Source organism: Dermacentor variabilis, chromosome 7 (assembly GCF_050947875.1).
Source record: "Dermacentor variabilis isolate Ectoservices chromosome 7, ASM5094787v1, whole genome shotgun sequence".
NCBI lineage: Eukaryota > Metazoa > Arthropoda > Arachnida > Ixodida > Ixodidae > Dermacentor > Dermacentor variabilis.
In genome coordinates, this window is record NC_134574.1 from 104,477,803 (window position 1) to 104,503,398 (window position 25,596).

General features: G+C 44.5%; 1 protein-coding gene across 2 annotated transcripts; it reads right to left on the reverse strand.

Moving 5' to 3' along the window:
• On the reverse strand, positions 1–25,527 carry LOC142587735 (uncharacterized). 2 transcript variants are annotated; one of them, XM_075698940.1, is made up of 6 exons: positions 25,363–25,527; positions 18,203–18,334; positions 15,642–15,711; positions 14,038–14,115; positions 2,866–2,985; positions 1–135 (listed from the first exon to the last, which is right to left on the reverse strand). In XM_075698940.1, exons 3-6 carry the CDS (start codon positions 15,685–15,687, stop codon positions 95–97), a joined length of 285 nt encoding a protein of 94 aa, XP_075555055.1. In that variant the 5' UTR covers positions 15,688–15,711; positions 18,203–18,334; positions 25,363–25,527; the 3' UTR covers positions 1–94. The 2 variants fall into 2 exon arrangements, with proteins under 2 accessions (XP_075555055.1, XP_075555054.1); XM_075698939.1 differs by lacking the exon at positions 18,203–18,334 and having other exon boundaries at positions 25,363–25,525.
• Positions 25,528–25,596: the final 69 nt, after the last annotated feature.

The window sequence follows — 25,596 nt, forward strand, 5'->3', positions numbered from 1 at the left end:
TCTTGCTTGAAGAAACCTTTAATTCTTTTTTATCATTGCTGACACTTTCCTACAAATCACAGCAATAGAAACACAAATGCTGATTATGTTGAATTTACCGTTTGTGGTATTTTCGTACTCCAGTTTTCGTACTTCCTGCAAAACGAATTATTGAGCAGTAAAAAAATTTGAAATACAATAATGCAGCTTCATCGTTAGAGCTACGTAAAAACTAACCAATAAATAGCGTAGGCCCGAAGCAGAATTTGTCACTCGCATTTGTCATTGAGCATGGCGCAGTTGGTGCTGTTTTAGTGATCGTATGTAATTTTGTTGCCTACTCAGAGACCATATGAAGTGGCGGTCATCATTTCCTGGTATATGTACGTTTGCAGCCATGGTTATGGCTAAAAATTTTATGAACTGATACAAACCCCAGTTATAGCTAAGCCCTGGTATTTAATGAGCGTTTGAGGCAAACATTTATCGGGACTAAATACTTTAGGACAGCCAAAGATCTTCAAGACTCCCATTGCTTTAGATAACACGCTTTCAGTTAATTAAGTAGAACATGTGTAAATATATTATTATAAACATCAGACAACGATAACGGGTTATGAATATGTGATTAGAAATGAAACCACATTGTTATATTGTAATTTTCCCTATTACGAGCTAACTTTTGTGCGCGAACTAATTCAGCCTAAGCAAAACGGGTTAGTGTTGATGGTAGAACATCCACTGATAGGTTGATGCAAACAAGTACAATGTACACACATCACGGATAGCTAACAGAGGCAAATTTGTAGCAATCCGCACATGCTTCATATAAAACACACATACATTTCTTTTGTCATTTTCTTTTGCGTGTGGTGAACTTCTCATGTCTAGATTTTATTCAGCAGACGGTGTTACTCTATATTAAGTTTATTATCAATACACCACTGTGAATACATTATAGATCGCTTAGCAGCCACTGCAGGCAAGGGTGCCGTGAGGAATTTTCGCTGCAGAGGGGGTGCAAACACATAACTAGGGAAATGAGTGCGGGGTAGGTTGGTGATGGCGCATGTGGTTTTACGCCAGGCATCGTGGTGGTACAAAAATTTGGCGGCTTGGATTTCGTGTTTTTTCGGTCAGAAATTACCCCTGCTCTACTAGAACCAAACATCCCTTTTGCTTAGTGTAGTAAAAGAAAAGAGGGACGAAAGATTATAGTAACAAGGCCACCAAGCCTAGTCTTCTGGCTGTTTGCATCTATGTGGAGCCATAGGGCGCACGAAATGCCTCGGGCACCTAGAACGAGAGCCGGCGATAGGCCCATTTCACTCCCAATTTCTATAATTACGTCTTTTCCTGCTACAGTATTAAACGTTTGTTGATGGAGGAGGCTTTAAAACAGGAACTAAAATTGAAGTAAACGTAAATCACCACAAGGGGCCTTACGCGAAAAACGTGACTTAACGTCACTTTCAGAGAACTAAAAAACCCTCTGCAACGTCTGCGCTCCACGGTGCTACTATTCAACGTAGCCAGAAGACGCAAAGCCAGCCCGCTAGACTATTTACAGCTCGATGAAATGTGCGGAAATCGTTTGCAAGCGCCTCTATGAAACGTTTTTCGAAGTTGGTTAGCCATTAAGAAATGATGCAGTAAAACGCCGATCTACTTTTTATTTCCAAAACACATTCATACAGTTTGGCAAAACTGACAGATAGGCGGCGAGCGCGGGGCGGCATCCGCCTCTTTCTCGCTCCATGTATGCGATGCCAGCGAGCCACCAGTGTCGTCCCATTCCGTCTAGTTCTACCAGGCGACGCTTGCCGTGACAGTTTGCTGCATGTATCCCGGCCTTAAGAGCTGCGCTTTAAAAAGGGACCACACCTTTTTGTGGTAGGGTACGCTACGTTGCTGTTACGGACCTTATGCATCCCTTAGCTCAGTGTACAAAAAGCGTTTATCCTGAGCGCTCCAGCAACCACTGATTGGTACAACCTACGGGAAGCAGATGATGTTCGTGCCTGCATTTGCAATTCAATTTTAACGGCATCAATTAAATAAAACAAATACTAGCGTGTTAGGGGCCAGAACCACAATCTGATTATGAGGCCCTCTGTACTGGGGGTGTTCATGGTAATTTTGGCCGTCTCCGGTTCTTGAACGTTCGCCCAACGCACGGTACACGGATCTCTTGGTAATCCGCACATATCGAGATACAGCCGCCAGGGTCGGGTTCCAACCCCCGACCTCGAGCTCAGCAGCGCAATGCAATAGCTACTCACTTATGCGCCAGTTAGTTTCAATGGTAACAACGGCGAGCTGTGTAACAATATTAGTCACCAAACCGCAAGGCACGTATTGCGGTTGAGGTGTGCACTGCACTGTAAAGACAGTGCCACCCTTTGGGGTGTATATTTGGCTCACAACAAGAATCGTCAGCTGTCTTGTCCGCATTTCCTTTCTATAACGCAGCGAGCCCGCTATTTTCCAGTAGCGAACGGCATGCGCGTTATCAGCATGACACAGCATTCCCGACAAGAAAGGAACGAGCGCAGCGTTTTCAAGAAAGGAAATGCGGGCAAGACAGATGACGATTATCGTTGTGCGGCAAATATACACTCCAAAGGGTGTAAAAGTTTCTTAGAGTGTGCGTGCAAGCATGTGGTACAGAAACAGGCTACTTTAAGGCCTCATTCACTTTATTTCAGCACGGTTATTAAAGCAATCTTATCAACTGTTGTAACAAAGGACCAAAATCGCGTCAGCCCAAGGTAACATATAATTAGAGTTTCTAAAGTGAGTATGTCATGTCCATGAACACCCTTTCTGGGAAACCATGAATGAACCAGTAGCGTTTATTGCGAAAAATGCGGGCAACGCACTTACCGCATTCGCAGCTGCAGAATCTTATGCCTGACCTGAGCATCCATTCAGTGCAATCAATCATTCTATTCGAAGGACACGAGCTCAGGTTAACTTTGTGCGGTGGACAGGAGTCTTCAGCAACTGGCAAAGAAAACGAAAGTAGAGGAGCTTCACACCGACGACAGCGGAAGAACATAGAGTGCCACTGCGAAATTCACTTATGAGGGCAAAAAATGGGCCGTTGTCACTTATTTTTCGTCACTTTTTTTAAAAGACAAGAGCAAGAGCAGACGTGAAAAATTTCAGGTGGTTATCACTCTACTAACCGTAACGTGCGGACACGGTTTTCGCGTGGTCGACTCCTGGATATGCGTAGGGGATACCGCAGTATCCATAAGAGAAACACTACACTACTGCTAGAAAACATTTACGGACACCATCTGAGCAAGCTGGCGATACGTTTTGTACAGGGGCGGTTATCAGCCTGCTTGTGGCTCCTTATGTTTTTACACATGATAGCAATATAAGAGCATATTACTTACTACACCTCTTAGGGAAAAATATGGTCTTGGTACTGCCGCACTTAGTATAAACACATATATTACTTCTCCCGAGTAAGGGACTGTACGTAGGTTATAGGAAGATAAAACGAAGACAATTTTGCATCGTCGCTTAGAACTTTTGCAGTCATGTATAACGTATGTGGCGCCATTCACAAAGTTCGTAACCTTGATATGATAAATTTACAACCGGCATACATGAGAAGAAACAAATATGGCGCACACCTCCCTAGTTTCAGTGGAATATAAAAACTGTGTTCTGTGTAGTACAACGGAACAGCGCTAGGGAATGAAACAATGTCGGCAGCACCGGGGAAGTTGGTTGAAGGCTCTGATGAACGGGTGCAGTAATCCGCTTTGTATACTTAAAGGGACAGAATGTAAACGCCATATCTGCTCTCAAGCGCACTTGCTCTAGCCCATGCTATGTGACGTAACACCAGTGCCAATCCTCTCAAAGTGCTTACTGTCACAAAGAGCAAGCGGCCGTTAGTACGAGAGATGCATCAGTGTGATCCTAATGTAATGGTTCGAGCATCGGGCGTTTGTGCTGGTCGCCGACCTTTCCTATATTCAACAGATTATTTATTGAAGAGGGCTCAAAGTAGCCGGGATACGAACTTGGCGCTAAATGCTCAGATTGAGCCAGATAACTATCCGAAATCGAATTATTCGCTGCTAAAAAAGGTGATGCAAGGTCATGGGGAAAGGGACTGGATTTCACCTAGCCTTCCGGGCACAAATTTCCGCCTCTCCTTTCGCCGACACGTAACTTCATGAGGTTTCGCAGACGTGACATTCCGTTGAGCCCAGAGGTATCGTACAAAGTTGGATAACAAGGAGAGAAAGGATATGTTGCGTAATAAATGGCGGGTGGAAGTGGCCACTCATCTCTATTTTAGCACTTTCCCTTAGTCACTAATTTCTGAGCGTATAGTGGGTTGATACAACAATTACATATAAACATATATATATATATATATATATATATATATATATATATATATAGCGAGATGAGGCGGGAGGCATGCTCTAAGTGTCCACCTTGTGGACTGATTCCGCTGTTGTTTGACTGGAGTTGTACGCCCTCCGCGACCCCTAGGTAAATATAGAAGAACTTATTGAGTTATACATTTACCCTAACTACATTCTACATTAATTGCTGCGTGCCGGAACTACTCGCTTTGGTTCCAACCAAGGCATCTGCGTCAGCGAGGCAAGTCGACTGGCGACGCGCAGTAACAATATACGCTAGCGCACAAGACTGTATCATATACTCTGAAATTATTTATCAGAAGTACGTGAAGTCAAGTCGTGGGTGCTTCAAATTATGTGGGTACAGTTTAAACAGCTGGAACGGCAAGAAGATTTAAATACACTGATAACGTAACTAAGGAGAACACGATATGGAAAAGTGCTGAAGCGTGAAGTTTTTTGGTGGAAGCTAACCGGTTACGTCATCGTGGCTGAATATTTACAAGTTTGTAAATCAATCCTCTGAAAGAGAAGCAATGAGAAGATACAATTCCCATGCTTGTTTTAAGGAGAAGGTTTCTGTTTTAGTGGTGTGTCCATAAGCGTCGAAAATGCACTGCAATATAGCCAACTTACACATCTGCGTAGAACACTACAGCTTGTATTTGCAGTTGTGCCGATAAGAACAGTGGAAACATTGTCATGCTCTCGACCAATGGGAAAACGCCACGCTACCCAGACGAACTGTATGCAGGCGAAGCTTGTATAACCTCACTGGTGTCGGCGTAGGTGTTGCGGAACAAAAAAAAAAAACAAAGAAAAAACTCATGTCTCGTGAAAATAAAAATTTCTTCTTGAGCGGCGGACTCAAACCACCGACTTCCGGTTTGCGAGAACACCACGCTAAGCGATGCTACGACTGCCATTTTTTTTTCTTTATTGCATGGAATTATAAGTAATGTCAATCTCAAATTGCTGCATTACATATGAAGATACATGAGAACCAAATGCACATAACGTACGCAGTCAAATGAAAGTTCAAAATTGAGCCGTGCAAAAACAAGCGTTTCGACGCGCAATCTATTCACGTGCGTGATCACAAGTAGCAGCCACAATATGCACTTGAGCAGCACTTCTCGAAAGATAGACCTTTTCGGGCGAGGCGGCTCGGCATCTCTGTCGATTATTCGGCTTTTCTATAGAGAATAAGTCCTAATAACATAGACAAATCACATGATGTATTACTAGCCGTCTTTTTGAAAGGGAGGAAGCGGATACCACAAGATGTGAGAGGCATATCTTTTTTGATAGTTCTCTTCAAGGTGTCACAAAAATGAAATGTGTTACAACAAAGTATAAGGCAATCTTTTACGATCTCGGTTGATTGTAAAGTCTACAATTTGTATTCCAGGGTACATATAGTCCTTTTTTTTTTTGAAGTCACGTTTTAAATGGCCGGGTGGAGATGTGCAGCTTAAAGAAAAATGTTTTCGCTGCCGTCGGATACGGCAAAGAAAATCTCGGTCAAATAGAGACAGATACGACTTTCGGTAGATAGGTTCAGGGAAAATGTTATGCATAAGTGCTACATTTAGCGGCGTTTGATCAACGGTAAACAAATATTCTAGAGTGAATCTTGCTTTTAAAAATGAAATAGTGTCGACAAGTTCCTTTACGAAGGCCCATACCGGCATTTCTTGAGCAAAGCTTGTGGGAACCCAGACGTGTTCGATTAACTGCGAGAACGAATGAACGACGGACGTGTTTAAGGTAAAATAATCGCTTACCCAAATGTCGCACAAACAATAGCACAAGACTCAGGCCCCCTTTCTCAAGCGGAAGAAAAAGGTTGACCCTTTTCATGTCTTCCCATGATGAAGGCCAAATAAAACGTGCAAATATTAAATGGAATGCATGGACATGGATACGTGAGCAGTGCAAGACCTGTAGAACATAAAGAAGCTTAGAAGCAGGAAAGTTATTGCATGCCTTAGCTCTCGTAAAAATGGAGAGGTCACGTCCAGTGCCAGGTTGTCACCATTCGACGGATAGTGGTTATCGTGGACGTGCAATCAGGTCTACTCTTACGGAAGTTATCGAGAGGCACGCCAAGGTATCGCAACGGAGACTGATTCGAAGGCATAGTCACGAATACAGAGGGAGTCAGCGCCCACATGCCTCGCCGAAAGCGCCTACTTTTATCAATGTTTACACTAGCTCCTGCAGTCTCGGAAAAATGCGAGGTAGCGTTTATTGCCTGGGTAATGGTTGGTTTATCGATGCAAAAGAAGGCACTGTTATCTGTATAAGCTAGCATTTTAATTTCATCATCTGCATACCTGTATCCTTAAATGCTTGAGTCGCAAAGCACGCTTAAGCAAACAGGTTACAAGTACATCATCATCATCATCATCATCATCATCATCATCATCATCATCATCATCAGCCTGGTTACGCCCACTGCAGGGCAAAGGCCTCTCCCATACTTCTCCAACAACCCCGGTTATGTACTAATTGTGGCCATGCCGTCACTGCAAACTTCTTAATCTCATCCGCCCACCTAACTTTCTGCCGCCCCCTGCTACGCTTCCCTTCCCTTGGGATCCAGTCCGTAACCCTTAATGACCATCGGTTATCTTCCCTCCTCCTTACATGTCCTGCCCATGCCCATTTCTTTTTCTTGATTTCAACTAAGATGTCATTAACTCGCGTTTGTTCCCTCACCCAATCTGCTCTTTTCGTATCCCTTAACGTTACACCTATCATTCTTCTTTCCATAGCTCGTTGTGTCGTCCTCAATTTGAGTAGAACCCTTCTAGTAAGCCTCCAGGTTTCTGCCCCGTAGGTGAGTACTGGTTACAAGTATATAGCGAAGAGTAAAGGCGAGAGTGTACAACGCTGACGAACGGATGACTGTACCTGTATATTATCTGGGAGCGTACGGTTGATTGACAATTAACTTTGTAGTGCAATGCTTATAACAAATTGTGATACCAGTGTATAGCACGCCCCGTAACTGAAGATTTCACAGTTGTCGGAACAAAAATCGTGCTGAACCTTATCAAAGCCTTTGGCGAGGTAAATGTGGAGAAGAGCTGCTTGATCCATACTACCCTCTATGCTGGCAAGGACTGAACGTCGGATATGGACATTTGGCTGTTTAGAGCGCCCTCGAATTCTGCATGTTTGATGGTCACCTACTAATTTAGTAGTGACTATTTGCAAGTTATTCTTCAGTAGTTTTGCAAATATTTTGTAATTGAAGTTACATAACAATATTGCTCAATATCCGTTTACTGTCTCTATTACTTCATTATCCGTGCTCTTTGGTATTAAAGTTGTCTGGCCCTGATAGAAAGACGGAGGAAGCTCACCATGTTTATAGGCTTCCTTGAAGAGCTGCTCAAAGAAAAGCACACAGGAATTCCTCAAATTTCATGTAAAATTCAGCACTAAGTCCATCAGGGCCAGGCGTCTTGTTTCTCTGCACAGTTTCGACGGCAAACTTAATTTCTTCTCGAGTTATTGGACCATCAACGCTGAATCAATCATGTTTTCGTAAGTGTGGCATAAAGAAAATAAAATGATCAGCTTTTTCTTCATAACCATTCTGAGGTCAAACTGCAGTGAAATGACTTTTATAATGAGCTTCAAGTACGGTTATTTGCGATGTTTCTCTGTAAATGGAATCATCATACTCAATTTGTAATATTTGCTTGGAAAGCGCGTATCGCTTTTCATCACTGAGAGCACTTTTTGTGGGCTTCCCATCCGTGAAGCGAGTTAGGCGTGAACGCACCATTGCTTCTTTCTACACTTCCGCCTCGTATTTCTGTATATGTGTGCGAACTGTATTTATCTCATCGCTATACAACCCTCGCTCCTGGCTTTCGAAAGCGTGCAGCTTGTGAAGTAGATCATGAATGTGATGCTCTTCATCTTTCTTTTTCTTTGAGACAGCTCACATCAAATAGCCATTGCCTCATTTTTTACTCTTTTTGAACATTTTTCATTAAGTAAACAATGGAAGCTTTTGAAATTGTGTTAAGTCGAACAATAATTATTGCGCTTGGTTTACAAAACTTTCGTCTCGTAAAAGTTGTGCATTAAGTTTCCGCGGTTGCCAGTTTGGAGAAAACTTGGGAAACTTTCGGGGACCCTAGAAACCGCTACTAAAGAGTGGTGTGTCAAAAATGCAGGCTTCACGGCGTAGTAGTAAATGTGAGAGCAGAGATTCGTCGAAACGTACACGCGATCAAGTCGAGCATGAGAGACGTCTTGAAAGTGCGTAAACCGCACCCAAGATGTTGGATCCCACGACTACTAGATTGTGATCTTGCAGTAACTGATGTAGGAAAGTAGCAGTTGCATGACAAGAATTCGTTATGTATGAGATATCTCTGGAATAACAAACACAGTTGCAGTCTCCAATCGCTACCAAATCTCTGTCAGTATCTAGGAGTGCAGCAAGAGAGAGGAAGAAAGCCTTCCTTTCATTCACTTTTGAGGGAGCATAAACGCAAATAAACGGCCAATTACGGGAACGAGAAGAGAGGTCACAGCATATAAAGCGGTCTTCCCCATCAACACGCAGCGACAATGAAGAGTGATTTAACTGCTTTGTAGCTAACGAAAGGCGTCCAGCGGAAGCATCACATGCTTCGCTAATACACACAATGTAATCTCGTTCAACAGTGTGCAGCGCAAGGATGGCGTCACTAACAGACGAAATCTTAGTCTCTTGCATGCACTGGACAAGGATTAATTTCATGCCACCTAAGACCGTGGAGTAACTGCTGCTGACGCCTTATATATGCACACATGCAAGTTGAGTGTCGCTACACATAAGGGAAGGGTGAGGACGATAGCCATTTTGCTCACCTAAACCTATTGTTTCTCATTACCCTTGGCCACAGGTAAATCTATGGTCTTGCTCTCTTTGAACTTCTTTGTGGCACTCTGCTCACCGCGCTGATAAAACCAGTGCGGCAGATCATCACCAGGAGAGGGAGTTCGTTGAGCATTAGAAGAAACTTTCTCGGGCGCCTATACTCCACTTTCTGTTGCCTCTTCATTGCAGGGAGCCGGACGTTTCTTCTCCTGACTGCTGTCCATCACCTATTCTTCATTGTCATCAGGGGGCTTTCCTTTAAGGTTTGTTAGGCAATGTGGGCAAACCAAGCTATCCTCGCCTTCAGGTTCGTTAGTGTTACTTGAGCTGCTGTGGCTGTTCGACATTTGCTTTGGGTACTCCACTTCTTCGTCCCTGATGGCATGTGTAGTCTCTCCGGTGGAATCTACTACATCTGTAAAATCCATGAGATTGTTAATTTGTGGCTTGTCTGCGCTATATTGGTCAGAACGAAGCTTATTGGCTTAGGTCAATACATAGGCGTCCGCCGAGTGACCAAATCGGTCACACTACAAGCTTGTCTGCATTGTTGGCGGATGTGCCCCACGCGCTTGCACCGAACGCCCAGCGGAGGCCTGCCGAGGATAAGTACAAGGCAATGGTGTCCATAAATGGCCATAATGTGAGTTATTGAGTTAGGGAGGCTGTATCCTTGAGCACAAAGGAAACATCCAGGCTTTTTGTCACCCACTGTTCCATACCAGTGCACTTCCATACTTCTCTTTCCATAGACTTCACCTGACTATACGCCTGGAACGCCTCTTCATCGCGTAGAGGTTCAAGGTGAGGTGGAAGCCATAGGAACTTGAGCTTGATGTTTTTACTCCGGTATTCAGAAACGCATCGTAAATTGAAGCCTATTCTTGACTTGATTTAAATGACGCCTATCGTGAACGTACCAAAAGAAACGCAACGAGTTTCTTGGGCACGTTCACACCAGGCGTCATTCATATCCAGTCAAGCATAGGCTTCAAGTTAAGTTGCATTTCGGAATAGAGGGGTTAGTCTCCGGATCTATCACCATGTACTTCAACCGTCTGACACGGAGCTCACCCCAGGTGACGAGAGACTGTTTCGCCTTACTTCTAGGGCAAGTAACCCTCTATACATGGCCCACTTGATACTTTCCGACACCTATAATATCTTCAGTACTCACTACTTCAAGCAGAGCATCTCGCTAGTCAGGAGCACGGTATGGTCTCCAACTCACGTCCGCATGAAGAAAAATGCAATTCAAAACATCGTTACCGGTTGGTGGACGCGGGAGGACAACTAAGTAACTTGCAGCTTCATTCAGAAATGGGTTTGACAATCCTAGGCCTGGTGCCGATACGCTGTTTCCAGCAGAGAGCATTTTCGAACACAGCCGTTTCACATGGCTGCTTCTTGTTCCCTGTCGTTGGTTCTTTCATCATACGTGCCATTTAAAGCGGGCTTTTTATGCATGAAGACGTAGACACAACGCAATGGGTGAGTAAATCACAGGTGTCTCCTCCCTCCGGATGGGGGAAAGGTGTGATCACGTGTTCGCTCGCCTCGCACCCGCCGTTCCCCGCCAGTTCAGGTCCGGCAGTAAGATAAAGAGGTCGCGTTTCGTTCGTTCTGCCGAAGAACAGGATGCCTTAAGGAACGGCAGCTGAAGCGGGTCACTCATCGTGCATCGGTCGAGGAATAGGCGGCGTTTCATCAACGCAACCCGGAACTCGCTTGAGAAAGGGCTCGCTACAACGTACCTACCTCGCCGTGAGAGAGCGCAAAGCCGAGGCGTTACGACAAGGAAGAGCCGCGAATCCTCAGCTTCGCTTGCACCCCTGTTCCTGGCAGGGGAGTGTTGATGATGTGTAGTGTTTTATGGCACAATGGCCACGTATGGTCAAAGAATCCTATTACAACTCATAATGTTAACGATGGATTGTGAATGGCGTGAACAATGAATTCCTCATGGTAGATTGTGACATGGCTGTAAAAGGGCCTAAATCGTGTCGCTGTAAATGGCGTAAAATATATAGGTGCTAATATAATGACACTGATTAAGTATTGCTGTGGGCTATGGCAACGGGGTTTCGTTAAACGCATGATGCAACAAAACATAGAAATGACACCATAGCTTCAAGAAAGCCCTTGACTACAAGGGCTTTCTCGTGCGCTAAATATTTCCTGGCCAAATGATTTTCAGAGTGTCTGTTTCAGCTAAAAAATAATAATAATTTCAGATTAAAAGGCGCTTCATTGCTAACAAAAAATTCTGAGTCAAGAGGTATATTTTCGCGATATGCAGAAGTGAAATACTTTTTCCTCTTTGCTTCTATTGCAGGGCATTGAATGAGAACGTGCAGGACTGTGAGATTTTTGCCGCACTTACTACAAGTCGGAGGATACACCCCGGTCAAGAGGTAAGAGTGAGTGCCGTAAGTATATCCTATTCTTAATCGGCAGGGGAGCATTTCGTTATATCGTGATGTTCTCTCCGATATGCAAGATCCTAAGCTGCGTTTGATCGAGTGCAGTTTCTTTGACAAGTGAGTATTCAATTGTTTCTCCCAGTGTATTTTCAGCTTATGACGCCAGTATGGTTTAAGATCTGTGGCTGGAATTGGTATGTTTGTGTCCGTGTCGCTAAAAGCTACGGGGGAAGCTTTCTCATCAGCAGCTTCATTGCCTTTTCTGTCACAGTGGCCAGGTACCTAGCATAGGATGATCATTTGTTTCGCACTATAAGCTGATCATAGAAATGCATACAGTTCATTAAAGACAGTGTTTTTATGTTTATGTAGATTTACTAGGGCTCGGACTACACTCAATGAGTCTGTGAACACAATAGCCCTAGTGAGGTTCATTTGCTTTATGTGCTTTACTGCAGAGAGCATTGCATATGGTTCCGCTGTAAAATTACATGTATGTGGGTTCAATGTAACAGATATTAAAAATGCTGGTCCTAGTGCTGCGCAAGCAACACCAGAAGGAGACTTAGAGGCATCTGTGTAGAATTCAGCACAGACATACTTCTGAAGCTCAATAAAGTGTGGCACGGCGCCGCATTCTTCTGCACTTTCACTTTATTTTCTTGAAAATGATCAGATTCTCCGTAGTTGGAGAGTCTCCAAGGTGATGCCAAGCATCATTTCGATTTCTACGTGCTTCCTGACAATCGTCGTTCCACCACGAAACACGCCGCTTACAGGGCAATTCATTTGTTATGGCGATACATGTTGACATCACGTCAACTATAAACGCCACGGAATATGCCACCGCATCATCGATAGAAAAATTACAGATGTCGTTCCAAGTCAAATGTATGAGCTCCCTGTATCGTGTCCAGTCGGCACAATCGCGTTTCCACCGGGAGACATGTGAAGAACACTCACCATGCTTTGCTAGTTTTATAACAATGGGATAATGGTTGCTCCCGTACGGATTCTCAATCACGTTCCACTCCAGATGCGGCAAGAGTGAACTCGATGCGATGCTTAAATCGGCAGATGAGAACGTTTTGTTTGCGACACTCTAGAATGTAGGATCTTTCCAATTTAGCAAGAAAGCATCTGTAGTGAAGAGGAAGTTTTCGACTAAGCGTCCTCTGGTGTCACAACGACAGCCTGCACTAAAATCTCAAACGACAATTCAAGGTTCGGGCAGTTCATAGATAAAGGTGTAATATTCTGTTCTGAAAGTTCGTAGTTCGGGGGGGGGGGGATATAGAGAATGGTAATTGTGATCAGCTTAAGCAACACCGCACGTGCTGCAACTGCCTCTAGGGGCGTTTTCAGCTGTCATTGCCGCCAAGCAATGCTCTTTCTTACCTACTATTATTGCCGCACCGCCTGATGAGGCAACGGCCTCGTTGCGGTCTTTTCGGAAAATGACATACTGCCAGAGAAAGGTTGTGGGTGACGGTCTAAGATGTGTTTCTTGGAAACACAGCGCCTTTGGAGCCACATTAAAACTGAAAAGGGCTCAGGCAGTCTCACTGCGTTTATTGCAAGCAGGTACGTCTCCCACGCCGTACTACATCAATAAAATATTTCCAGAAAGCGAGATTAAGATGGACTGCAACGATGACAAGGGCATGATCGGAATCTGACATATGCTGGCGAGCTGTCCCGCGTCTATCCCCAACCTCGTTAAAGAATGGACACAGTGGGAAAAAAACATTCAAAGATCATTGTTTCAAGGCCAACTAAGAGCTGTTGAGAGGGCCCACCATGTAGCTGAAGTGCTTGGCCCGACGGTGCGAACGAGGGAAGAGCCCGCCTTGGCTTAAAAAGTCGAGCCTCTGTACCTCATTTTAATAAAACTTTTCACACACACAAAATCACCTGAGATCATGACTTCCTTTTTTCATCAGTGCACATTTAATTTATGGCGCGTGAAGTGTTCTTCATTTTCTTTTTGCCTCGTTTGCGTACACTGTACTTCACATAATATTTGAATTTTCGCTTCTGTGAGCCTTGACAATTTCACTCTCAAATGTGCCTGCAGATGCTTATACATTTCATGTCATCTGTATTTTTGATTTCTTAATTATGCGTACTCCCCTCCCCTCAGTAAAGCCTTGTGCGCTTGAGGGTAAATAAATAAATATAAATAAACAAAATAAATAAAACGGAATAACTTTCTAGAAGCGATCCGCTTGCACTTATATAGACAATAGTGGTACGCTGTCTCTGCATAAAGTTTCATACTTTTTGTTTGTATGTGAAGTGACAATTGCGGCTAGCATCTTACACATTAAAATTTATAACTTACTCCATTTGCATTCCCACTTGCTATAGCGTGTGCAAAGTCCTGAAATCCTCCCTTCGTCCAATGTGCGCGTAGAAACCCCTGAAATAAATGCGCAACGATTCACAATAAGCTCAGCCCTGGCACAATGGTGCAGAAATTTAATAAACACGACATGATAACCAAAATTAGTGACTTTCGTTCAGTGAAGAGACCTTGGAATTCTTTATATTCTGAACTTTATGACGATCATGAAGAAATTAACATTGTAAAGCCAAACCTTAGCAACTGCGCGGAATTTGGGCATGTCGGGTACAGCAAGCGTTAGTTTATTCACGTTTGAGCATCTTCCATTTGAGAATTGTTTGTTCTCCACTATTAAAATACTAATATTAAAAGACGGCGACCTCCTATTCTATGTGACAGGAGTATTGCATATAAATAAATATTGAGACAATAACTGGCTTTAATTATTTTCTAATTGTGAGTGCGGCATTATTGTGCATATTCAAATATAATAACAAGTACTAAATATAAAATTACTGCTACGTTATCTTGCTAACGATACCTTGCACAGCGTTCCTTTTTTCTCTCGCGCAAAAAACGCATGCTCAACATTCTGAAGAATATACTGGATTTTGGATTATGGTGAAAAAAGAAGCGCTTGCATACATATGCGTCATTTTTACAAGAACTCAGTAGTATGTGCATGTTTCTAATACTTGGGGCACATTTACTTAAGAAAAGGTTTTATCAACATAGGAGTCACGACCGAAGCTCAAGAAATTGGATTTTCTATTATTAGAACGCTGGAAGTATTAGGTACGCCGAATGGTTAAACCTCTACTGGAATAGCATTCAAGGTAAGGACTCGTGGACTTGACTGGCACAAGAATTGGGATATTTAAGGTACCGATAACTACATACTCACAGTGCGATAGCATACGTTCTTCGTTATTTGAGAAGTGCCATGAGTTTTTGGGTAAACCTCGTATTGTTCTCCTGTGTGTTTCCTCACGTACTAAATGGCCGCCAAACCCTGATGAAGCGGACTAGTGCTGACGGAGGCCAACTGCATAAACGCTTCTTTGCTTACTTGGAGGTGCACGTTAAGCTCCTCATGACATCGAATTTTATCCGAAGGCCTCAAGTACGGCGTCCTTCACGTCTGTTTTAACGCATCTTAAGCCTTACTGCACTGTAACTTTAGATGTGATGGATTCCTTCTATTTTCACGGCTGCTATCGTGGCAATAACATTTGTGGTTGTGCCCGCAATGTCAGTAACCCGAGTTCATTTCAGCTCTGCATTTTACCTTGTCTATAATATAGTGCTTACAATTAGAATTTGCTGCTATAACCAGCTACTGCAATCGACGGCGGCTACTGCGAATAAAGTTGATGGGATTTTTGCGAGACAAACAGCTCGTTCACCTCTGAATACGCTGTATGTTCTTACTTTCGAAATGCGAATTAATGTCTTGCGTGATATGTTTATATCGGCAGTACAGAAAACGCTCCAATGTGATATTGGCACTTGTCTACATTCTCTAAATATTCGTTGTGCTTTGTTTTAACAGTTCCGTTCGTGACCTCGGTTTACGCATCTCACAGAAAAAGTATACTTGCTGAAAACGGTGTTGGCCAGGGTGATAACCAGAAGTAATTCAGGCATGCGGTAGGTTTGACGTCTAGCCGGCTGAAAAAGAGAAAGGGTACGGGTGATGAAATAGGCTGCGGGCTGCCGTCTTCACTGACGTTGGCGAACCTGATTAAAGCGGTGGTATGAACTTTGTGTAACACAGAGTGCTAAGCATATATGAACTATAATAGAAGACCACCAGGAACTAGGCAATGCACAAAGCACTGGCATTATCGAATGAAAATAGCGCAGGATGGTTATATCACAGGTTTAAAACGCTCTCATAATGTCTTATAAAACCTTACCAAACTAAGAAGAGCGAGAAAATGAAAGAAAACATACTCGCAGTAGAAACCTCACGATGTCTAAGCACGACAATGCAATTAGCATTCATCTAATGTGGCGACACACCCCTTTCGAACTACCAAAACGCGTCACGTGTGAGGTAGTTACTGCAGCCTAGTTCGTCTTAAGGATCGTGACGCAGGCGCTGTTACAAGATTTGCATAACTTCCCGCTATTTCCTCTTACACGCTGTGCTATTTAGCGGCGCATGGGCGAAATTGGCTCGAAGTCGGCAGGAAGTCACCCAGCTTTGATGTGGCCTCCGAGAAGCGTGACGCGCCGGTGCGCGCTAACGTTGTGAAATAATTGCTACCTGCCCGCAGGTATTCACGGCCCAGCGTTAAAGCATTGCGCCGGTGTGATGGAAGAACCCGTATAGCACGGTTTCAATTCTGCCCAGCACTGCAAAAAGTTTAAAGAATTTCATTTTCGTTAAAGAACGGCACAGAGAGGTTAGATAAGCCTAACGAGACTGAATTAAGCTAAGAATGCTATTCATAATAAAATAAAGGTGGGCAGATCGACCAGGCGAGCGTCCGGTATTCCGCCCTACACGTGGGGCAAGGAAATAATTGTGTTGGAAATGAACAAGCGGAAGAACATGTACACTGTCTCCTTGCTAAAGAATACACCTGACGAGGTAAGACTTCTCGGTGTAGACTTTGGGCTACGATTTACAAAACACAGACAAGAGAGGGTGAGAGAAGTATAAGAGATAAGATGCAGGGAGCTTAACCAGACGCCTGCCTAGTTTACAACCCTGTAATGGGGGAAGGGTTATAGGGATAAAGAGAGAGATTGCATATAGATAGAGCACAGTTTCCCGCACATTTGAAGGTTCGCACGAGTCTACGCACCATCGCCAATATGTCTCGACTTGAAGTAATGCAACAACGCTTTCGTGGCTCCAAAACACAAAAATTGCCTTAGAACATCCGCTGTTTTTGTCGGATCGAGGCTGCACTGAGACCCTACAGACTAAATACATACATGTGCACTACCAACGAGGTGCTCAGCTGGTGCGATAGCTGCACGCTTGATAAAAAGCTGTATCGCCCGAAACTGCGATCATGTGCAGTTATAGGCACTTAGCTGCAGCACACGGAAAACAGCCGACATCGCTGTGGCACAAAAACTGCTTCATCGGCATTTGCACTATTCGCGCCCCTTCGCTTCACTGTTTACCCATGAAGAATGCCATTTGTGGGGCTCCAGATGCTTGTACGCAGCTTTAGAGACTGGCTCATGACACTGATTACTGAACCAGCGAGCTCTCGCAGCCGATCCGGGCACTGAGTAGAAGGCTGAGGCTTTGCAAGCGCAGAAACATGCGGCTGAAATAGCGTTCCACGTTCGCAACCATTGCTTTGCGTGGCTAGGTTTATTGCAGGCCCGTAACAGAGACTAGGTCACCTGCTACAATTCCACGAATACCCAAGAAAGTGGACGAATGAGAAGAAAGGTAATTTAAAGAAGATGCCCTATCTTTAATAATCACATCATGAGAGGCGAATAGACCCCAAGGACAACATAGAGGAAATTACTTGTACTTACTAATTGAATTAAAGAAATTACAATTTAATGTCAATGAAAGTGGATGAAGAAACCACTTGTCACAGGTGGTGAACGATCACATGTCTTCGCATTACAAGTGCGATGTTCTAACGAATTGAGCTAGCGTAGGGCCGTTTTCCTATCATGTTTCTTGAGTATTTATGTTTTACTACTAGAACTAGGAAGTTTTAGCCAGCGCCGCCACTCACAAACCTTGGCAGCGGATGTGGAACATCCTTTCTGCCGCTGGCGTCACGAGTACGTGACGTTTTTGGGGGAAGTCAACTGGTGAATAAACCCACACGTGCTACCTGAAGGCATGAATGTTGCCGGATTCGAGACCCTCGTTATGTAACTAACTAGAAGAAAGAGGGTTAACCGTAGTGCAACTTTTTTATTATTCATATCCTAAGAAGCCAACAAACAAACACACCAAGGACAACATGGGGTAAATTACTTGTACTTACTAAATGAATAAAAGATATGATATATTAATGGCAACGAAAGTAAATGAAGAAACAACTTGCCGCAGGTGGAGAACGATCCCCCGTATTCGCATTACAAGCGTGGTGCTCTAACCAACTGAGCTACCACGGCGCCGTTTTGCCATCAACTCTTTTGGGTATTTATGCTTTGTGCTAGAACTAACCTTGGAAGTGTTAGCCAGCGTCCCCACTCACAAACCTCGGCGGCGGGTGTGGAACATCCTTTCTGCCGCAGGCGTCACGAGTACGTGATCTTTTCGGTGAAGGCAACTGGTCAGTGAGCCCCCACGTGCTACCTGAAAGCATCAATGTTGCTTCGAGGACCTCGTTATGTAATGAATGAGAAGAAAGACCGTTAACCAAGCTGCCCGATTTCTAATAACAATATAATAAGAAGCCAACCAAGACACAAAGGACAACATAGGAGAAATTAATTATACCTACTAATTGAATTGATAAACGATAAATAATTGGTGATGAAAGCAGGTGAAAAACAACTTGCCGCAGGTGGGGAATGATACCGCGTCTTCTCATTACGCGTGCAATGCTCTTACAAATTAAAACCAAACTAGTACCAAACTAGTACCAGACCAAACTAGTACTTTTGTTTGAAGTAGTTTATAATCCATCAAAATTCTCGCCTTCCTGGTTCAGTAGTCAAAAGTGCGTCTAGGATGACTTGATGGGAAACGTCGTACGCGCCTTTCATGTCAAGAAAGAGTGTTACTGATAATTACATCCAATATATCGCTGCTCTACAGGTGACACTATATCGATGACACTGTCAATCGATGAACGGCCTTGTCAAAATCCCTCTGTAGAGTCAGGGCAAGTTTTGTTGTGTTCAAGGTACCATTCGAGACTCAGGAGGATCATATGTTCCATGAGCTTCCTGACGCATCTGGCGAGCGCTATAGGCCGATATGATGCCAGTTCCAGTGGTGAATTTCTTGCTGTTAGCAGCGGTATCAATTGGCTGTGTTTCCAATCCTGTACGACAACGCCATCTTGCCGTGAACTATTAAAACAATTGAGAAGTTGTCGTGCTTCTCGACCCAGGCGACACAAAGCTCTACATGTTATTCAATCGGGTCCTGGTGAAGATGAACACCTACAGAGTGCCATAGCAGCTTCTAACTCTTCGATAAAGAATTGAGCGTCTATACTTGTATCTCCGGGACCGGGAATGATGCCTAAAACCACGTCACGGACCAAAACTGTTCCTCCGGCTACTTTCGTACAAAATTACTCTGCAACAACTATCTCACGGCGGTCTTCATAGAAAGGAAGGGCGTTAAACCTTTGTCGTTTCTCGAGACATGAGCAAAGGCCCCGTACAGTAGTACTACACAGAAGCTTGCGGGGGTCCAGTTACTTGCAAAAGCATTTCGAGCTTTGACCCGCTAGCTTATCCATTTGGCACTGTATCTTCTTTTTCATGCGTCGAGCTACTCCGAGATAAAGAATTGACTTCGTGTGAAACAACGCGTACAATCTTCCATTGTGTCTGCAATTATGGCGTCTAACCTGAGTGCGGTATTTTTCTTGCATGTGTCTTTTACAAGATCTTCAAAGACTGACCACTTGATTTGGAAAGATACAACAGATAATGAGGCTTGTGGTCCATCGATTCTCACATACGTCAAAATGTGATCATTTCCACGCGTTTCAATATCAGTGAACCACTACACGCTCGAATTCTGGTACCGTAACACCAGTGTAAAGTGAAGACAGCTGCTGCACGTTGTTCTTCGCAGAAATCTCAGGCTTCTGTCATTTAGAAGACATAGGCTGTGGCCACATGCAAAGGATATGAGTGACCTGCCCCTTAAATTTATGCTTGAGCTTCCCCATATCTGGTGGTGCACGTTGAAGTTTCCTGTTATTATCCAAGGACCGGTAGTCGCAGCCATAATATATTTTAGCCTTTTGCAATGAAACTGACTTGTGGGGGAAAGGTAGACGCTAAGAGTGTAAAACACAACCTCGTTTTTTGTTCTTGTTAATACAAACGTATTGGTGCCCGTCATGCGGCGGTTCGAGTTCGGTAAAATACGTGAGCTACTTGCAAATGTAAACGAGAACCTTACAACTCTCAGGACGCGTAGCTAAAATGAACCGTTCATATCCCGATAGTGTTATCGTGGCTGATAAGTTCGGTTCACAGATGACCAGTATAGCAACGTGGTTTTCAAACACGAACTGCCGCAAATCCAAAAGACATGCCCTCAGGTCTCTAGCATTCAATTGGAATATGGAGGTTGGTTGTCAATGAGTCATCGTTCTGCTGTAGATGTTCTCAAGCACTGCACTTCTGAAGGCTTGCGAGAACCGGTTTCATGGCATGCAGCACTTGCAATGCGCTTCGACTGTTGGCGTCTGTATCTTGTCGAGAAGAACACAAATAAAACTCACAAGAGAGCTGATCATCACAACAATTTGGTGATCTTGGTCCGTCACTTTACCAGGAGCAGACGAAGTGTCCCTAGCCGTAGAAGTCTATATTAAATTATGGGGTTTTACGTGCCAAAACCACTTTCTGATTATGAGGCACGCCCAAGTAGGGGACTCCGCAAATTTCGACCAGCTGGGGTTCTTTAATGTGCAACTAAATCTAAGTACACGTGTGTTTTCGCATTTCGCACCCATCTAAATGCGGCCGTCGTGACCGGGATTCGATCCCGCGACCTCGTGCTCAGCCGCCTAACACCATAGCGACTGAGCAACCACGGCGGGTCCGTAGAAGTCTGATCTGGCTCAGTAGGTGCATGTAGCTCCGGGAATTCAGGCCAAGCGTCAGCTGCCGTGCTGTCCGATGCTCCTTTGTCCTTAAAACTGACGGTATTTTGCCTTGGCGAGAGAGGAGCTAGCGATGTACGTGGCTCGCGTTGTACAGAGGCTTTGGAGGTTCTTGATCGGCATCGGCGACGTGACCGTCATCGCTTAATAGATGTGGCTGCTTCAGGGTGAGACGAGTGATCTCTAAACATTTTCTTCAATATTCCCATTGCATATCGAGTGAAAGGGCACTTCTTTGAGGATGCATCGTGAGGGCCGCTGCAGTTTGTGCACTTCAGCACACTGGCCTCACTCGTATAGGTGGTATGGGTCCCAGTACATCGAGAAAACACGGTATTGTTTTTGCACACACTACTCACGCAACCTAACTTCGTGCTCTTCCAGCACTGCAGCGGTTCTGGCATAAAATGGCGAAGTGCGTGTCGGAAGTGGCGCACCTTTACGTGTGATGGGAAGGATTCGTCCTTAAATATGATCTTTAAGCACCGTGACGTGCTGAGACGAAACACGTTTTTTTATTACGGTGTTTCCTGTTGCTACCTTGATCAAGGTCGACAGATCGGAGTCGGCAAAGTACTTGTCAACATCGTAAATACGCCTGTACTGACTTCTTTGACCAGCGGAATATAAGGGCGGACTTTCATGCCGTCAAGTTGCACGACTTTGCGCAAGGTATCCAACGCAGCCGCGTGTTTAACGTCAATTGCTAGGACATGCCTACGAACGTTCACTCTGATTTCTTTGATTCATTCGAAATCAGCGCCTCTAGATGTGAAGACACGGCTTGCCCATTGAGGCGTCTCAGTTTGTCAGTGGCGAGAAATGGCGCGAAAGCGATGGTGAGTAAGTCGGTCTTCCGCGGAGATCTCACGGTGGACGCACTAGAATTCGATGATGTGCTGAGAAACGTGCTCTTTGCTTTAAGCCTCCGCAACACCTCGTAGGTGTCGTCACAAGATTCTTCACTCCTCACGTAGTTGTGCATGGTGTCGTCGCTGTCAGAGTCACTCTTGCTGCCGTTGCGCTTCCTGGAAGTAGCAACCGTGGCGACTGCCGCGTCCGGCGGACGCGCGTGAGACTCCGCCTCCATCGCAACTAAGCAGGAAACAGCAATTAACTGGTAAAGCCTAAAAAATTTACAAGGGCAGTACACCTTGAAGACTCCGCACTCTGCCTGAAACGTCGCGGCGCCTCAGATTACGCTGTGCAGCTTAGGGACAATAAGGCATGAGGCAAAGTTCCAAACTGAACTTATTAAAAGCCATTTTCTTTATTTCTTGCTCATTTTGATGCCTGATTCATCGTAGATAAAGCAAAGAATATAATCCCGCGATTTTCATGTGAAAAAAAAGGTGCCGCGATAGCCGTAATCCCAACCGGTCCTTGTGAAACCAAATTTGAAAATACCAGTTTGATGTCCAAGCCAAAGGCGCCCGAATAACCCAGCGTATTCTTATTTAAGGTTATTATCAAGTGTAAAGCAGAAAAAAAACGATTTAAGTCGCATTGTATGCAAACTCTCATAATTTTGACGCTCTTCATGCAAAATCTGTTTGAACAACACACACATTTCCTCGCTGAAGGAACACTCGTTTGCTTTCCCAGTTGTGTATATGCACTGTAGCTTTCCCATTTAAACTAGTAGCTGCAGCAAGTGCCAAGTGCAAAGGAGAAGGAAACAAAAGCTTGTCTGGAATCCTTACACAAATGCCACAGTACGCGACGGACCCAGCGACGGAAGTCCTTGAAGAAGTGCATACAGAGTTGGCACTGTGAACGGTAGTAGCAGTGTTCTAAAAAGAAGCTCTGCTTTGCAAGTATACAATAATTGATCTCGTCATTGTGTCAAACGTTGTCTTGCCCTGACTGAGTTCTTCAATCATACAATTAGGCACAGAGAAATCAGACACCTACGTGTAAGCCTTCTGACTTTCAAGTTTCTTCTGCAAGACGCTCTGTGTCATCTGCGCAAAGGCATGACAGGCGTACTAATAGGCTAGACAAAGATAACATAGAACCTGATCTTAAAACAACCAAACTTCTCTAAGCGATATCCAGCCGCTCAATACGGATGTCTTTTTTGAATTACGAGGTTTTACGAGCCGAAACCACAGATATAATATTGAAGCATGGCCTAGTGGGAAACTCCAGAATAAATTTTACTATTTGGCGTTCTTTAACGTGTGCTCAATGCAAGTTAGATTGGCGTTTTTTCATTTCGTCCACATCTGAACGCGACCACAGTGGCCGCGATTCGATTCCGCGACTTCGGACTGAGCAGTGATACTCCAAAGCCACTACGCCACCACGGTAGGCCAAAGCAAATGCCTGCCGTCACGGTACTGAAGCTGCAGAACGAGCTACAAAGAGAAAGACGTACTGCCACATGACTGAAATCAACCGATAACAAGAAGCAGTAGGCGACGAGCTGTGAATAGAGGGGATTTTAAGATTTCTGATTCTTTCGTGCGCGTACTATAGGTGTACTAGATGTGTTTCTTCCTACATGCATGAGCGCTTTCCTTGAGTACATTGACATTACAACAGGAATCACTGTTTTTAAATAAAGACTATATTGCAAGGCATTTTTCGCCTCATTCCACGTACATTGCGGTAGATAGGCGACTTTCTGCCTCGCATTGTTAGGCGCATCTTCAATAATAATTTTTAAAGCACATTTGCCCAACTCTGCGACTGAACTGCGACTGAACTACGACATCCCAGCACAACAGACCGGAGCTCTAATCATTAGGCCACAGACACATTTCTTACTGCATTTGGCCACATTGGCACGCAAAAATCTAACTTGCCAACGCCAAATGACAATTTGGCATGAGTTGCTCATGTGTCACGTAGCTTACAGCTCCAGGGAGAGCAGCAGCTCCAACAAAACGTTAAGATAATAGGCAGCCTTATCATTGCCTCTTGCGTGCGTCACCCTGCCTGATAACAGATTGCTTGTAGAAGCAACGGCAGGGCACTTTCTTGCATGCTCTCGCCATGGCGAGCTAAGCCTTAAATGTGCTGTCTCAGAATGCACCACCTTCGTGATCGGCCCACACTGCCCAGTGTTTCCCTCATCGTACGTCGCACTAAGCGGATGCTGTGCGAGATTGCTTTTACGGTGGGCACTCACTGGCATCCCTAGTCCACCTCCCAGCGCCGCGACAGATCCTCGACGAGAGCGTCTAAGGATGCTCCACAGAACATCGCACCTAGAAATCGCTATAGTCCCCCCCCCCCATCGACATCTGAACCAGAACAACAGCCGAGCACAATGCCGAGAGACCGCACTACACACTAGGAAGACTAGCGGCAGTACCCGGAGCATGAATATTTGAACGCTGTACCTCTCGTTTGTGGGCGGGACATTGTGCCACTAGATCACACACGCACACGCACACACTCGCACGCACGCACTATTGCTTGCCTCATGGGAATAACTCAAACCATCTTGCAGTGACTTAGAGAAACCGAAACGTTGCTTGTTAATAAGGTAACTGCAATTTTCGCATGGCATTGAATTCAACAGTGCGTAGAAAATGCATAATTTTACTAAATGAATCCTGGCCCACCTAATTGTTCCCGAGCGTCTGGGCGATGAAGTACAACAAATAAAAGCGTACGAAAAGTTTTGATACCATTCTGTTCTATACGAGGCATACTTTGTAATTCGCCCACAACGCAGTTTGCCCTATAAGCAATATTAATTTATTTTATCGTAAATCTCCTATGGCTTCCTAAATTTCATTTTTTTTTTTCATTCAAGGCACAGACCCAGCTCCCACCCGTGTGACTTCCAAATTTAGTCTTGCTGTTTAGGGGTACACTAATGATTATAAGTGGCGACGCGAGACCCTCGTTTGTTTACAAGTTCTGAAATGAAATACATAAATCATCGGAAAGGTTCCGACAGCAATATCGCGCAATTTCTCAGGTTCCTTCATTTCCTTCGCGTCGGCATCACTGAGCAGCTTCGCAAGGGTGGCGTCAATACTGATGCCACCCTTGAACAAAGTGCGCTGCTCCGAGGCCAGACGACCCACCCGAGAAATCCGGTGAATGTTCCGTTAGAGAGCTGACGTTTAAGGAGCCTGCGGCGTGAGGACGTCTACATTTTGTGGCACTTCAAGAGGTGATCGAAACATGTCACAGCTATGACTCAGTTGAGCAGTTGTGTAATGAGATAACCGCGGAGAGTAGCCCAATCTTCGTTACTAACGATAGCCGTTCGCGGTATTGGTTGCATTCGAATAAAAAAGATTCGGAGTTTGTCCCTAACTGAAGCATCCTCCTCGAAAACAGGAAAACCACGGAACATGTGTAAGTGAAATCGGAGGAGAAAGAAATGTCTGTCGAATTATCCATGACACGAGACACTAAGGCTACAACCAAAAGAAACCCTACAGACATCTGCAAACAAAATGACCAAAAAATTTATGTTCGCTCTGAGTATAACACACGGATGCGCACTTATCAGATTACTTTTTCTTTAGGGACTAAATCAAATATAAGTTATGCTTACCATTGCTGGCAGGTTTGTTACGCGGTATTACGCGGTATGCTTTGACGACGTGTATTCGATGTACCGTACGTGTGCGCAGAAACCTACATCGCTGAAGTGTTAGGCTTTTTAGCGACAATACTTGTGTGAGGTATTGCGCAGTGGAGGTAGGACACTGCTTACAATAGCAGCCTCGCTGCCGTTTGTGTCGTCGATGAACAATACTGAATTGTTCATGTGTTCAAAAATATGGTT